The sequence below is a fragment of the Pristis pectinata genome, chromosome 4 (genome assembly GCF_009764475.1).
Source record: "Pristis pectinata isolate sPriPec2 chromosome 4, sPriPec2.1.pri, whole genome shotgun sequence".
Lineage (NCBI taxonomy): Eukaryota > Metazoa > Chordata > Chondrichthyes > Rhinopristiformes > Pristidae > Pristis > Pristis pectinata.
This window is the reverse complement of record NC_067408.1, coordinates 99202445-99218944: the sequence shown is the minus strand read 5'-3', so window position 1 is coordinate 99218944 and position 16500 is coordinate 99202445. Positions and strand designations below refer to the sequence as shown.

The 16500-nt window shown below is 38.2% G+C and overlaps 1 protein-coding gene across 1 annotated transcript in view; it reads right to left on the bottom strand.

Moving 5' to 3' along the window:
- Positions 1 to 16500, bottom strand: part of chd1l (chromodomain helicase DNA binding protein 1-like) — a 70871-nt gene that overhangs the window by 17762 nt on the left and 36609 nt on the right. The window contains exons 15-19 of the mRNA XM_052014549.1: positions 14993 to 15161; positions 12668 to 12813; positions 7584 to 7747; positions 2524 to 2735; positions 1196 to 1294 (exon numbers count right to left, since the gene is read on the bottom strand). Coding sequence (XP_051870509.1) covers positions 1196 to 1294; positions 2524 to 2735; positions 7584 to 7747; positions 12668 to 12813; positions 14993 to 15161 — 790 coding nt within the window. The remainder of the gene's footprint in view (positions 1 to 1195; positions 1295 to 2523; positions 2736 to 7583; positions 7748 to 12667; positions 12814 to 14992; positions 15162 to 16500) is intronic.

The window sequence follows — 16500 nt, the reverse complement described above, 5'->3', positions numbered from 1 at the left end:
TACAGAATTTCCACATCAACACTAAAGTGTTCACCAGAGTAAAAGCTTTTCAAGGTGCACATAAGCTCAAAATCCTTCCCTCTCAAAACAACTTTGCTATGAAAATTGATGAGAAGGACTAATACATTTCGCAATTTATGGGCGTATGTGAGCTTAGTTGGGCACAAATGATACCAGTGAGAAGGCAGCATTTGCATCAATCAGCTGTCATGGGAGTGACTTTTGTACTTTATAGAAGGATGTATGGGGCAAACCTGGAACAAATTGCAAGGGACTCAAGCTAAATTTGAGTGATCAGCAGGGTGAGTTGTGTTTAGAATCAGAGTTGAGTGAAATATGTGTGACTTATGGTTAGGGTTACAACTCAGAGTTTAAAACTGTAAGATTTCTAGTGTATAAAGGTAATATCAGAACACAGTTTTGTGTATTGTATGATTCTTCTGTAGCTTCTTGCAATATTTTATGTTATATTATTTTTAATTCTTTCATTATATTAGTTGCAACATTTAATTAACTTTAGTAAGTTTTATCTTTACCTCACCCTGTCGGGCTCAGACCAAACTCAGCGAATAGTTTTAAGGGACAACTACCTACACAACCAAAAATGATAAGGTGAGACAGATCCTACCTAACTAGCCAAACATTAATGGAAAACAGCTAGTGTTTTATCAAATTGCACCTTCTTCATTTATTCAACTTCCAAATCTATAAGCCATTGTCACATGTTATAGCTCATTGTACAGATTCCATCAGCCCTATCTGGACAGTCGTAAAGACTGCAGCTTTGAATTAAATGCTATGCTGTTTGATGGATGCCACGTTCACACAATGAGTGAAACTAGATGTTCATTTAATGAAGTGAAACAACTGTGGAGATCAGTGAATGGATTTGCCTACATAGAGTCTTAAAGTTATTTAAAAATGAATATTTAAAAATCCAATTATTTACTTAATAATCCTTTTTCATGTCTGGAAAGAATATCTGCAGTGGCAGATAACATGATGTTAAAATTAGCAAAGTGAAATAACATTTGCAAACCTGAGTATAAATCTATGTTAAACACAAGATACTTTATTCCAAAAACCTGCACACTTACATTGGTAAAACGGTTCAATGGTGTTTAGAATGCAGTCAATTTAAAAAAAGAGAGAGCAAATAAAAAGTGCATAATTTTAAAATGTTGGTCTCTCTTACCTTTCATTTTCCCTGCTTTTCCATACTGCTTTCTTGGCTCATTGGATCTAACTTCCAATGCTGTAAACAATCCTCCATTCCCCCATCTTCCAGAGTCATCTAAAGAAAAGTAAAATTTGAAAGAACTAAATGCTTCAGGCAAGTCAAACAAAACACAGAATTTAATGAAGCTGAAGCGGCCATCATCTGGGCTGAAATAAAACGTTTTCATAATGAAACAATCTGTGTCTCTCAAATTAGTTCCTTTTAATACTTTAATCACAAATAAGGGCTCTTCCTTTCTATTCATCTTGAACTTGCACTGAACCTCAGCTGCATTTTGTAGCATATTCGCTCTTCAGGTCTGTGATATTTCACTGAAGCATGTTCTACAAGGTAGGATTGCTCACATTCCTTGGCATTCAGGAACAATGTATGTTTGGTCTATTAATTATCTCCTTATGAATGGGTGTAAAAAAAGCAGAAGCTTCAGCAGCTGTGTCATTCAAGTTTCTTCTAGGAAGTAAACGTAGTTATGAGCAGCTTCCTTGGAATGAAAATGGTCAGATCTGGAAAAGGAACCAGTCCTTTCGAACAGATGCCACTCAGATGTCCCTCAAACAGAGGGACGGGGAATCCAATCATCTGAGCAGATTCAGGAGCATCGGTGTGCCGGTTTGACGTCAAGTACATGGAAGATATCAAGGCACAAACTTAAGCACCATGTCTAGGGCAGCCTGACAGTATTTATTGAGCAGGAGTATCTAAAAGATAACAGAATAAAACATAATTTGCACTTCAAATATAGAAAACCATTTTCAGACATTTCAAGGTGCATTATCAAAATACTGTCAGACATTAGTGCAGGCAACCTAAACCTTAATCAAAAAGATAGGTTTTAAGGATGCCTTCAAAGAAGAAAATAGAGGTAGGGAGGTTTGGATTGCCACATGGTACCCTAGAGCCTAGACAGCACCAATAGTGGACAGATGAAAATTGGAAACTAAGGACATGTATATGTCAAATGGGGAGGCTGACCAGCCTCCACAATAATCACGCAATCATTTATATCTGTATGTCTAAAGTGCCGCCCACCCCACCCGCCCCCCCCCCCAAAAAAGAAAACAAATGTAATTTCTTGCCCACTTCCCAGTTAAAAACACACAAGGCTATATACAGAGAGCTGTATGGCTGGAGAAGGATGCAGGTACAGGGACACAGGATAATGTGAACAAATAGAAGATAAGTCATATACATCAGTGAGATTAGGAAAGATACGTGAATGAGATGACATTCCACCATTCAAGATGCATGACTTCAACAATAGAACAAGTTATTTTTCTACTTGCCAACACAGTGCACTATTATGGCATCCTCTTTGTCAGCAGCTGAAGGGTGAGTGACATCCCCAAGGACATAATGAATGGATGTCTGCTCTGTATCTGCAGAATCCAGATCACCTGGAAGGTCATTTTCATCTTCCTCTGATTCATCCTCGCTTCCACTATCCAATGACGGAAGACATAGTGATCTGTAGCCACAAGAATGCCACCAAGCCATCCTGAGAGAAAGTTTATTCAATATTATGTTAGTTAATTATTAAAGATAAACTGATTGTTGAAAAAACTCAAAATAATCCCTTAAAAAAATCTCCCATTCTTAAAAAGTCAGTGAGTGAAGGCCTAACCTGCTCAACGCATCCTTATACAATCACCTCTTACCCAATCAACCCCGTGAACATTTTCTACAGTGTCCTCAATGCAAGTGTACCCTTCCTTAAATAAGGAGACCAAACTGTATGCAGTACTCCAGGTGTGGTCTCACCAATGACCTGTACGGTTGTAGCAAGATTTCCCTATTTTTATACTCAATCTCTTTTGCAAAAAAGGGCAACATTCTGTTTGCATTCTTTAACGTAACTGAATGCTCACTTTTTTTATGTTTCATGAACGGGGACATCAAGATCCCTCAACAGCATTCTGTAGTCTCTATCCTGTCTGAATACATATTTTTCTATTTTGCCTACCAAGATGGATAACCTCACATTTTTCCACATTGTATTGTATCAGACAACTTCTCTATTCAGTTCATCCCTCTGCAGACTCTTTGTGCCCTTCTCATAACATGCTTTTCCACCCATCTTCATATCAGTAAATGTGGCTGCAATACACTCATGCAAACACACAAAACAAGAGCAGGAATAGGCCCTTCAGCCCCTCGAGCATGATCCTCGTTCACTGGGATCTCGGCTAATTCGACTGTATTTTGAGCACTGTCATAGAAAGGGATTACTAGGTGGACAAAGGAAAAGATTCAAGGATGTACTTAAAGCCTCTTTGAAAATATGCAACATTCGGGAAGGAGCACACATCACCTCACAAACTAACTACCTATCTGCCCTGTCAGACACCTCCTGCCCAGTCTGTAGAAGAGACTGTGGTTCCCAGATTAGCCTCATCAGTCACCTCAGAACCCACAAACAGGAATGGAAGCAAGTCATCTTCAATCCTGAGAGAATACCTAAGAAGAAGATATAACAGAAGCATAATCTCCCCACCCGCACATTCAACAATAGCATTCTGTTAGCTTTCATAATGAAGGGTTCTGAAGAGTCTTTGACCTGAAATATTAACTGGTTTCTCTTTCCACAAATGCTGCTTCACTGGCTGAGTTCTTTCAGCATTTCTGTTTCAGATTGCAATATTTGCAGTTTTATTTGTTTTCCTGTGTATCTGCTGTACCTGGATACAGAGCTGCATACAAATGCTGTAACTTCTGCAAGTTTGCAAATCATGCATGTGGACATCCAGATCTCTGCAAAATAAAGTTACTGCCAAAATGGACAATTTCATATCCATCCACATTATACCTCATCTGCCAGATCTTTGTCCACTCATTTAACCCATCTATATCCCTTTGCAATTTCCTGTCCTCTTCACAGTTGCTTCCCTACCTATCATTGTGTCATTAGTCAAATCAGTTCCTTCATCCAAATTACTTACACAGACTATGAAAAGTTCAGACCCAAACACTGATCCCAGTGGCACAAAACTCATCGCATCTTGCCAACCAAAAAAAGACCAATTTTTGCAAATCCTGTTTTCTGATTGCCAGTCAGTTTTGCCTCTTATCTAGGTAACTTAATTTATTCCAATTTATACTCACTCATTAATCTCCTGCTCTTCATAATCATTGAACAATTTCCTGCTCTTCATACTCACTCAGCAATCTTCCACTCTATATTCCCATTCTTTAATTGGCTCTGAAGTGATTGGGACCTCCTGATAACTTGGTAAATTACTTATACAGAGCTATGACCTTTCTCCTAAAAGCATTTTATGTATACTATAAAACGTTTCAGTAAAATAAACTATGACAACCCTTCATACAGTGGCAGAACTTTGCCAAGGTCAAAAGGTTATAAATATGAGCCCCATTCCTTACTTCAGCTCATTATCTAGGCTGAAACTTCAGTACTGCAGGGACCCAAGGGCGATGCCTTTAGAGTGACATATTAAATCGAAGTCACTGGTGAATAACAGGAAGCATCAACGTTTACATTCAACCAATGTTTTTAAGAACCTACACTGCATGATATGCACAAGCTGGCTGCTCTTTTCTGTCCAAAACAAAAATGGCAATACTTCAAAAGTAATCAATTTGTGCAGATGCCATCTGGCATGCTGAGGACAAGAACAGCACAAGGTAAATGCACAAATGCTTCAACTCACAGAATCACAAGGGGCTGCAGAGGGTTGTAGACTCAGCCAACTCTATCACGTGCAAAACCCTCCCCACCATCAAGGACACTTTCAAGAGGGCGGCATCCATCACTAAGGACCCTCACTATCTGGGACACGTCCACCTCTCGTTACTACCATTGTGGAGCAGGTACAGGAGCCTGAAGACCCACACTCAACGATTCAGAAACAGCTTCTTACCCTCCGCCTTCAGATTTCTGAACAGTCCATGAACCCACGAACACTACCTCGTTATTCCTTTTTGTTGCACTATTTATTTATTTTTGTAATTTATAGTAATGTTATGTCTTTGCACTGTACTGCAGCCACAAAACAACACACTCCACGTCATATAAGTCAGTGATGGTAAATCTGATTCTGATACATGCAAGTTCTTCTTAAGGATTTCTCAACAAAAATTTCATAATACTTCCATCTAGGAAGTGAGGTTTCTCAATGATTCAGTTGTTTTATAGCAGAAGGCACTAAGTAGTGTAGTGTGGAATTGCCTCAGGCTAGATTCCCAGTCACAAGTAATTAGCTGATTTTTTTTATCAAAATAGATTTTTTTAAAAATTAACTAGCCAGAATATTCTGGAGATAAGGACAATGAGATTCAGCAAAAAGATTTGCTTCTGATCGTTGCTCTTTGATCATTTACATCAATGTTGAATGAGGAAAAGTTTCATGTACTCCATTATCAAGTAAGCTGTTAACAATCAGCATGAAGGCTCACACAAAATGAGTCATGTTAGTGAAACATTGGAGTGTAATCTTATACTTCAGCAAGAAATCAATACTTTCAGGAGTGCAAGGAAAACAATTGCCAATAAAACAGGAATGGTGCTGACGATGCTAAAGCTATTTGTTTCTCTGCACAGATTCCAACAGTTGTTACTCTTGATCCCATTTAGTTCCTGAATAGAATCATTAAATAGCACCACAGAAGGATCCCAGTGGCTCATTGAGCCTAGGCCAGTCTCTGCAAAATGAATCAAGGAGGCCCCATTCTTTTTTTCACTCTAGAATCTATTGTATTCATTTTTGAAAGCCACTATTTAACATAAATACAGAATAAAATCGTAACAGGAGTAGGCCATTCAATCCTTCAAACCTACCCCGCCATTCAATATGATCACGTCTGATCCATGCTGGCCTCAACTCCACTTCAGTGCCATTTCTCTATATCCCTCTATTCCCCGATCTATCAAATATTTATCCACCTCCACCTTAAGTATTTATAATGATCCAACTTCCACCACCTGAATTCCAGAAATGCACCACCTCTATGAGAAGAAACTTCTATGTACTACAGTTTTAAATGACCTGCCCCTGATCAGGTGGTTACACCCCCTTGTTTGAGACTCTCCCACTAGTGAAAACATCCCAACATCTACTCTGTCAACCCCCCTCAAGATCTGAAATGTTTGAATAAGATTATCCCTCATTCTTCAACTCCAAGGAATACAGGCACAAACTATTTAGTCTCCTTTGGTAGGACAACCATCTCATCCCAGGAATTAGTACAAAGGAGGTTCACCAGGCTGCCTCCAATGCTATACCTTTCATTGGGTAACAAGACTAGGTGAGGCCTCACTAACATTCAGTACAATTGCAACATAACTTTCCTATTTTTGAACTGCAAACCCCTTCTGGATTTGTTGCTGATTGCAATTACATCTTTACCCATATGTGGTACTGTATCTTAAAATATCCAGGTACAACTAAAAAAATAGAAATCTAAGTGTTATGTTGATCGTTTTCACCCCTGGAATGAATTACAGGCTATAATCCCTTTCCAGTCGAGCAGTATTTTTATATTATACCAGTAAAATCTTTCTTGATGTTGCTAATGGTATTTCATTTTTGCCCTAATTTTTATTTTTTATATGCCCAAAATTTGCCTTGTAAAATTCTAGTTCCTTCCATACAATAATATGGAAATTACTGCCTTCCTGAAGAACAATACAGATGGCAAAACATAATGGTGACATGCTACATTATTTCTGTGAGCATTTATCGTTGGCAACAATAGCTGACTGATAAGTAATTAAAAATGTACAATGCAATCTTCTTCCTAATGAAGGTGTGCCAGCAGCTATCAGTTGTACACAGTCCTCATGTTGGTTGCAGCAATAATAAATAATGCATCACATACCCTCTGAAGGATAAAGTATATATACATTTTCCTTACAAGTCTTACTCTTTTGCAGGGAACCGCCACCTTAATTTATCAACTAGAAAAATACTTATGTTAAAAAAGCAACACCAATAAAAGCTGTGCATTTAATTCTCTTCCAAGCTGCATTCATAAATATTACTATTCTAACTTCTATTACTTAACAGTAGTGGGAAAAATTTTTGTTCAGTGGTTTTGAAAACTCCTGGTGGGCTCACTTATGACAATGAACTATTAAACCCACATAGCCATATTACTGCCTTTGATATCACGATGTTAACAACATTGAAACCTGCTTAACTGCAATACTTTCCATTGAATCAAAGACTTCCATTGAATAATGACTCTGTAAGACAACACGCATGCACAGAAATCTGTGTTCCTAGCTAGCGAATTTGGATGTACAAAATTTGGTATTGGTGAGGGCACTGCACATCCTGTATATTCTCCCAAAACCAAGCAAAAAAAAGTAACATGAGACAGCCTTTACTTTTTCTTTTGCTCCTCCTCTTCTTGCTTTCGTTTCTTTTCTTCCTGTAGCTTTGCACGCTTAGCTGCTGCTTCTTGACATTTCTGACGTCGCTGCTGAAGTTCTTCAGGAGACAATATTCGTTTCTTTCTGGTGGCTATATTCAATGCAGCAACTGGAAGAAGCTATGCAGATAAAAATCAAAATAAGATAGCTATTCCTTATTGATTCAGGGAAAAAAAAGTTTCCCTTTTTTACTTTGTATTTGATCAAGGGGAGTGAGTGCATATCAGCCAGGGAACAAAACACGATTCCTTTTGACAACAGTATCAAAAGGACTCCCAGTTCAAATTTACAGTGGCTAAAATGAACTCTCTACAAAATATGTCTGAGCCTTAGCTCCCAAAGAACACACTACACTGTGCTAATGTCATATTTTGTTCCACTCCCCACACCTGTCATACTGTGACCTCTCTAATTAACTGGACTGAATTTGTTCACGTTCATCTTACTTAAGATCCTGGAAGCTAGAAGACATCTACCTCATAAGTAGGATAGTTTTCAATGCCAATCTAGAATTATCATAAAACTAAAATTCTCATAATTGAGGATAAATAATGATGATGTTTTAAATTGAGGGCAAGTATGATGTTATTGAACTATTTAAACTGTCATAAGTTTATTATTTTTCTTGATGTTAATTTACTTTTTATACCAATGATATTACAAAGTAATTGCCATAAATATTTGCAGTAAATGAGGCAGATATCTCGTTATTAATGCTGCACTTGGTTAAAATCCCTAAGGTTTTTTTTGTGAGCACTCTGACAGGTTGAACAATTAGTCAGAATCTGGACCGAATGGAAGAGCTGAAGGATGAGGAGGATGAGTTTTAATGTGCGAAGAAGTTTTCCCCCCCATCATCCCTGACACATTCTCATAAATATTTCATGGTTGAGATTAAACTTGGCTTTAGAAAAATCAACTCTTACAAAGGCATTAGTTATTTGTAAAGAAGGGGTATGTAGATTGAAGAGGGCATATATTCTTGGCCCTCAGTATGGGAATACAGTATATCCAGCTCTGGATTGCCTGCTAGAGCCCTATCCAAAACCCTAACGGGTACACAATTTTCAGCTGAATCTCCTGCAGCTTGGGAACCAAAGCAGGGTTATGCCATTTTCAGTATTTCTGTTTTTATACTTCATTGATTCTTGCCTTAATTAATTGCCATAGTGAGGCCTAATGTAAACTGGAAATATGATACCTTATCTTCCATCTAAGCACTTTACAACCCTCTGGAATGGACACTTAATTCTCTAACTTCAAGAAACTGTTCTCTCCTTGTTTCCCTTTATCAGGCTTATGACCCCTTCTCGCCCTGTTTCTTTAAAATGCCTTGCTAACAGTCAGTACTTATCCTCATCATCTGATCTCTCTTAACCTCCCTCACTACTCCTCCCAGCTCTGCTTTAAAAATGTGAACCCTCCACGCTCCCCACAGTTCTGAGAAAGGGTCACCCAAATATTGACTGGTTTCTCGTTCTACAGATGCTGCATAACTGGCTGAGTTCTTGCAGCATTTCTGTTGTGGTTTCAGATTCCAGATTCATCTGTTTTATTTGTTTTCCAATTAATGGTGTACATTTTACTGACTTACTTGCACACCTCTATCTCATCTATGGTTATTGGGCCAACCTCTGCTCTCTCGGGAAGTCACAGAAATAGTAGAACAACCTTGCACCTTATTATCTACCTGCACTGCACTGTCTCTGTAGCTGTTACACTTTATTCTGCATTCTATTATTGTTTTACCTTGTGCTACCTCAATGCACTGTTGTAATTAATTGATCTGTGTGAACGGTATGTAAGACAAGTTTTTCATTGTACCTCACTCAGTACACGTGTCAATAATGAACCAATTCAAATTGTAAAAATCAACCAAATCAGTGGTACGGAGCAGGGGAGAAAAGCTGGTACATTTCATGGAAAATTAATCTTTATTTCCCTCATAGGATGAGTTCTCTTGATTCATTGATACCAAAATATGCACTGACAGGTTGTTCTACCTTTTGCTATACGCTGATATCTATAAAGGATCACTGATTCAATTTGTTTGATCAGACAGCTCAGGTTTTGATGCTACATGTAAAGTTGTTATTTTTACACAAACTGTGCTTATTAATAAAGGAATAACTAGCAATATGTCTCTTCTCAAAGGCCAACTGGACACCTGTTATCTCAGAATCACCATCTTTTAGTTTTGCCAAATGCATATTTGTTAGTTGATAAGACTACTAATATTGCTGTCAAGTGCTGCAAGATGCAAAATCAAACCTGATGAAAGAATGATTTAAAATTATTCATGGGGCTATTAAGGGTGAGTTTGTCCATTCTTTTCTCATTAACTCTAAAATTTATTTTGAGTGGCAGCTTTAATCAATTGTTAACAGTTCTGTCTTCCTTGATATCAGACTGGATCAAGGAAAGAGAGACACAATTGAGAATGGTAGCATATGTATTGCAATGCAGAGTCAAGTAGGAGCTCCCTAACACAATTTACTCATTTCAAATATTCTGAGGTAAATTATGAAAATTACTGCAGGGTGAAACAAGAGTGGAATTTCCTTTTTTTTTTAAGTACAGTTTTAATATGCAAGTGAAAAAATATTCTATTATTCTACCCAATTTCCTGGTAGTCCTTTTTGCTTCTGTGTTACTTCTACGACAACAACGATAATGATCAGATTTCACCATGAACCGCTAGTTTAGCAGTCATCCAACATAGAAACATCCATACTGGTTCCAATATGTTCAACACAAATGGCTCATCGTGTACTCTTGGCATGTATATCGCACAGTTTATGTACATGCATCAGATTTTGTTTTACTGTTTACAGTATGGAAAATGAAGTCTGCATGAAACATAAACAGAAAGTTGAGACACAAGAATCTGCAGATGCTGAGACCTAGAGCAAAAAACAAACTGCTGGAGGAAACAGCACTGTACAGATGTACAGTGGAAAGCATTCTGACTGGTTGCATCACAGCCTGGGATGGAAACTCCAATGCCCAGGAATGCAAGAGGATGCAGAGAATGGTGGACTCAGGCAGTTCCATTATGGGTACAGCTCTCTCCATCATCGAAGACACCTGCAAGAGGCAATGCCTCAGGAAGGTGACATCCATAATTAAGCACCCTCATCATCTGGGCCATGCCCTCTTTTCATTGCTGCCATCAGGCAGGAGGTACAGGAGCCTGAAGATCCACACCTCAAGGTTCAACAAAAGCTTCTTCTCCACTGCCATCAGATTCTTGAAACGACCTGAAAAACCCTAAGTCTACCTTGAACTATATTTCTCTCAACTTGCACTGATGTTGTTATGTTTATTTTTGTTTATTTTGTTGAGTAAGTTATGCATAATTTATGTTAATTTAAGTTTATCTAATTTATGTTTGTCACGTTTGTAATGTACTGTGTTGCTGTGGCAAAATAGTTAATTTTCATGGCATTTATACCCTGGGTATGTATGTCTGTCCATGACAATAAACTTGAACTTAAACTCAGCAGGTTGACCCACTGAGTTCCTCCAGCAGTTTGTATTTTGCTACAAACATAAGGTATTTTGCAGGAACCTAAAGATGAATATCTGGATTGTAACTTGGATCAGTTGATATAATTCTCAACTGATTCAAGAAACTGTAGGTTCAAGCTCCAGCAGGACTTGAATTCATAGTCTACAATGAGTAAATCTGCAATGAATAAGTGCTGCCCTTTGGATTAGATGTTAAAATTAAAAATCCCAAATTCAAATCGCAGCTAAAATTTCTGTTGCATTAATCTACAAGTAATAGTGAACTTCCCTGGCTTTTAGCCATTATTCCTCCCTCCGCTAAATACAGATCAACAGCTATATATTTTTTCACTGCATGTTTGTAGGACAATATTATAATGGAATTTGCTTATGTAAGAACACAAGAAATAGAAGAGGACACCATTCAGGATCTTGTGCCTGCTCTGCCATTCAGAAAGGTCATTACCAAACTTATACCCCAGCATCAGCTTCCTGCACTAACCTCATAGCATGTAATTTCCTTAATATTCAAAAATCTATCCATCACTATCTTGAAAATACATAATGACTGAGCCTCCACAGCTCCCTTGAACACAGAATTCCAAAGATTCACTGTTCTCTGCATGAAGAATTTTTTTTTCCTCATCTTAGTCCTGAATAGCCATCCCATTATTTTGATATGGCAGCCCCAGGAACTAGACATCTCAATTAGGGGAAACATCATCTCTGCATCAACCTTGAAAAGCCCCATAGGAACTTTGATGTTTCAATGAGATTACCTCTCATTCTTCTAAACTCTGGAAAGTGTAGACCCAATCTATTTATTCTGTCCTGACAGAACAATCCCACCTGCCTCAGTAATTAATCTGGTGAATCTTTGTTTCACTCCTTCTGTTTAAAGTACGATTTTCCTTAAGTAAGGAGACCAGAACTGTGCACAATATTCCAAGTTTGGTTTCACCAAGGCCCTATATAATTGCATAAATTGTGAACAGCCTTCCAACCCAAAAAAGACCTCTTTCACCCACTGTATGTTTTCTATCTGTTAATCCTCAATCCACACTGGTACATTAATCCCAATCCCATTTTGACAAATTATGTATAATAATCTCTTGTAAACCTCACATTGAAGCCTTTCTAAAATTCCAAATACATCTCTTCCACTAGCTCCCCCCTTAGCTAATCTGCTAGCATAACATGATAAAAATTAGCATCATGCTTCTGAGGCAATTACTTCCGTAAAGTATTTTGAGATTTTTTTAATGTGATAGAGCAATATAAATGCAAGCATTTTAATTAAACAGTGTTTTGTAATTTTATAAAAAGTTACGTTAAATATAACGTTTTTTAATTTGATTAATAAAGTATTTCACAGAAGAAATTGACCAAAAATAGTGTTGGTACCATCAGTAGATGAAAGATATATCGTGTAAAGGATATTCAGTATTTAATAGGTTAAGAATATTACTACAAATTGAATGAAAGGTGTACAAAACTCTTGAAAAATACTTAGAAATCAATTGCCTTACATTGGACTTTGTGCGAAGTGATCTTCCTCCTTTACTGGATTCTTCAAGTACCATTTTGTGAAGTTCTAGAAGTTGTTCAAAGGTTTTCTGGTCTGCTGAACTAGGTTCCTTTGAGTAATCTCTCCCCTCATACTGGTACATGTGCACTAAAACAAAATATGACCTTGGTAACAAATTACAGTTTAACAATATGACTGCATTCACATAACCAAAAAGTCAAAATATCTCCTTTATGCACCCACGCAGTTTAATTTTTCCCATTTCATAGACAAATTGAAACGATATTTTCCAAGATATTCTGGTTACAGTATTAATGACTACTTGTGGATCAACTGTTAAATTTCTCACCATGATACATGGTTTGGCAAGTAAATCATTCTGGATATGTTAGCCGTGCTTTTTGGATAAAAAAAACTTCAAATCTGTTCACTTTTCTGGCAAAACAATGTAAGCTGTCAATGTATTCAATTTTAATTCTTTCTTCGAAATGAAGGTCAATTAGCAAGTTAGCAAACAACTTGAATAGGTTAGCAATGCCTGTGAGATAAACGTGACAGCACTTCAGAATGACAGTGGGTATTATGATGTGCAACTAGCCCCAAATCCAATATAAAGCAAGGAAACATTTCAAATGTTCACTGTGTGTTAATTATAGCGCGTGCATTGTTCACCCAGTGTATACAGTTCTGCTCATGGCCTGAAAGTCTTTTCCAGTTCTGACAAAGGGTTTTGGACCTGAAATGTTAACCCTGTTTCTTCTTTCACAGGTGTTGCCTGACCCATTGAGTGTTTCCAGCATTTCCTGTTTCAATTACTGTTCATTGGCTGAATGGTTCCACTTTGGACCTAATATTCTGTGTGATTAGCTATTAAAGAAGAGGGGAATTGTCATTGGAGGGAAATTGCCATTAGAGCATTGGCAAATGTTCATCATGTGAGTAGATCTAGTAGAACGTGAAGAATGGTTCAAGGCAGGAGACAGCAGGATTCAAAGTTTTTGGATGCTGATTTTAAAAGGTAGTGGAGGAGATGCAAAATGGGAATGATGTCCCGTATCTGCAAAGGAGAAGGGGATCCTCCAAACTGAAGGCAGCGGAAGGAGGTAATGCTAGAAATCGATGCCAAGAGTCAAGCACCAAGGATCCAGATGCAATGTTAAAGGCGTCTACAAATCCAATGAATGCATCTGCAAGTGCCATATCTTGCAAAGCTCATCACCAGCCTCAGATATTGGCCAGTTAACCACCTCAATCACTCACCTACCAGGACCCACTTGGAATGTTCATAATTTCACCACATCCTCACACACTTAGCACTGTGGCAAGCCTCACATTCACATTTCACACCACTGGCCAAAACCCCAATACATCTATATTCATGATTTATCAGACAATGAAGCAGGAAGTGCCTATAAGGAATGCAAAACACTTGGATTCTACCCGATAACTGTCAAAAAGCATTAATACCATAGTTTGGCACAATGATTCATCAAAGTTCAATTCAAATTTATTTCCTCTTTTGGGTGGATAAGCTGTTATCTTCTGAAGAGAGTACTATCCAAGATGTACAAGATGTACTCATATCATCTCCAACAAGAGAGTGACTAACAACTTCCCCTTCACATTCAACAGCAATACCATTGATAAACTCATCACCATCCATGTACTATAGGTGATCATTGACCAAAAACTTATTTGGACCAGCCATATAAATAATGTGGCAATAAGCACAATTCAGACACAGTATATCTTGAGCAAGTTACTCAATTCCTAAATCACCAAAATATTTCCTTCATCTATTAGGCATTGGTGAGCGTTATAATGGAATACTTTCCACATGGCTTGAGGAGCATAGCTCCAATACTCAAGAAGCTCAACACCATTCAAACCAAAGCAGCCTATTTGAGTGACACCAGCCAGTCTACAAGTTGCACTGTAGACACTCACTGAAGCTTCTTTGAGAGCAACTCCCAGACCTATGATCTTTACCACCTACAAGGACAAGTGCAGGGGAATGACATCACCTTAAGTACCCATTGAAGTAACTAAGCTGACAAGGAAACAAATCAGTTCATTCTCATCGAGTAGAAGTTGTTGAACTTCCTACTGAATGGCAAAATTTAAATAGTTTTGCTGCACTGACAAGCAGTGGTTCCACATGTATCCATACCCCTCAGATAAATAAAAGGAACATAAGCAGAGGTCGAAACTAGATAAAAGTAATTAAATTTTTAAAGCAATCAGGAGGCAATTAAAAAAAATCAAGTTTATGGCAAGGAGGTTAAAGAGTCTGACGAGAGTAATGTAAGAAATCACAAACGCATACTTGCAGTCTCCAGTTCTTCATTTGCTTCCATTTTGTGACTCAGTTGGTCCTGTGTGACCCACATTCCTTCTCTGGTTTCTCCAAGAATATTTTCCAGACTAACATCTTCAATAGTACTCTCTTCAGAAGACAACAGCTTGTCCAACCCAAATTTCAGGATTTCACTCAGCTACAGTAAAAAAGACAAATAAATTTGACTTTGAACATCGATGAATCATTGTGCCAAACTATACTGCTAATATGTTTTTGCAGTGAAATAAAACAAATAAAGTAATAGTTATCTTTGACGTTTGAATGTTATTTTCATTCATACAATTAAGAAAGAAATCATAACATTTATGCAACTAATGTAAGATTTTGAAGATTTGTCTGTTTAAATCAGAATTGCAATACTTGTAAATTTGTTATTTATAGAGCAAGATGAGAATTAACATGTAAAGGCCTTGGGGTTAGCTTAGCTCATCCTTCTGTGAGGAGTCTATAATTCCATCTGTTACAGATTTCAATCCAAGGATTAGCTGCTTTGTTAAGCAATATTTGAAGTTTTGTCTATTTTACAAAGTATTGGTATTGGTTTATTATTTTAATTTTTTTTATTTACAGCGTGGTAACAGGCCCTTCCGGCCCAACGAGTCTGCGCCGCCCATTTTAAACCCAAATTAACCTACCCGTATGTCTTCGCCATGTGGGAGGAAACCGGAGCACCCAGAGGAAACCCATGCAGACACGGGAGAACATACAAACTCCTTACAGACAGCGACGGGAATTGAACCCCGATCGCTGGCGCTGTAATAGCGTCGCGCTAACCGCTATGCTACCGTGCCGCCACCGTGTCACCGTGTACCGTACCGTGTCACTTGTACCAAGGTACAGTGAGAAGCTTGTCTTACAAACCGATCGTACAGTAACTCAATTCATTCCACAATGCAGTTACATTGAGTTAATACAGAGTGCATTGAGGTAGAAACGATAACAGTACAGAGTAAAGTGTCACAGCTACAGAGAAAGTGCAGTGCAATAAGGTACAAGGTCACAACAAGGTAGATTGTGAGGTCATAGTCCATCTCATTGTATAAGGGAACCGTTCAATAGTCTTATCACAGTGGGGTAGAAGCTGTCCTTAAGTCTGGTGGTACATGCCCTCAGACTCCTGTATCTTCGACCCGATGGAAGAGGAGAGAAAAGAGGATGTCCTGGGTGGGTGGGGTCTTTGATTATGCTGGCTGCTTCACCAAGACAACGAGAGGTAAAGACAGAGTCTAAGAAGGGGAGGTTGGTTTCCATAATGCACTGGGCTGTGTCCACAGCTCTCTGCAGTTTCTTGCGGTCCTGGGCAGAGCAGCTGCTGTACCAAGCCGTGGTACATCCAGATAGGATGCTTTCTATGGTGCATCAGTAAAAGTTGGTGAGAGTCAAAGGGGACAAACCAAATTTCTTTAGCCTCCTGAGGAAGTAGAGGTGCTGGTGAGCTTTCTTGGCCGTGGCATCTATGTGATTTGACCAGGACA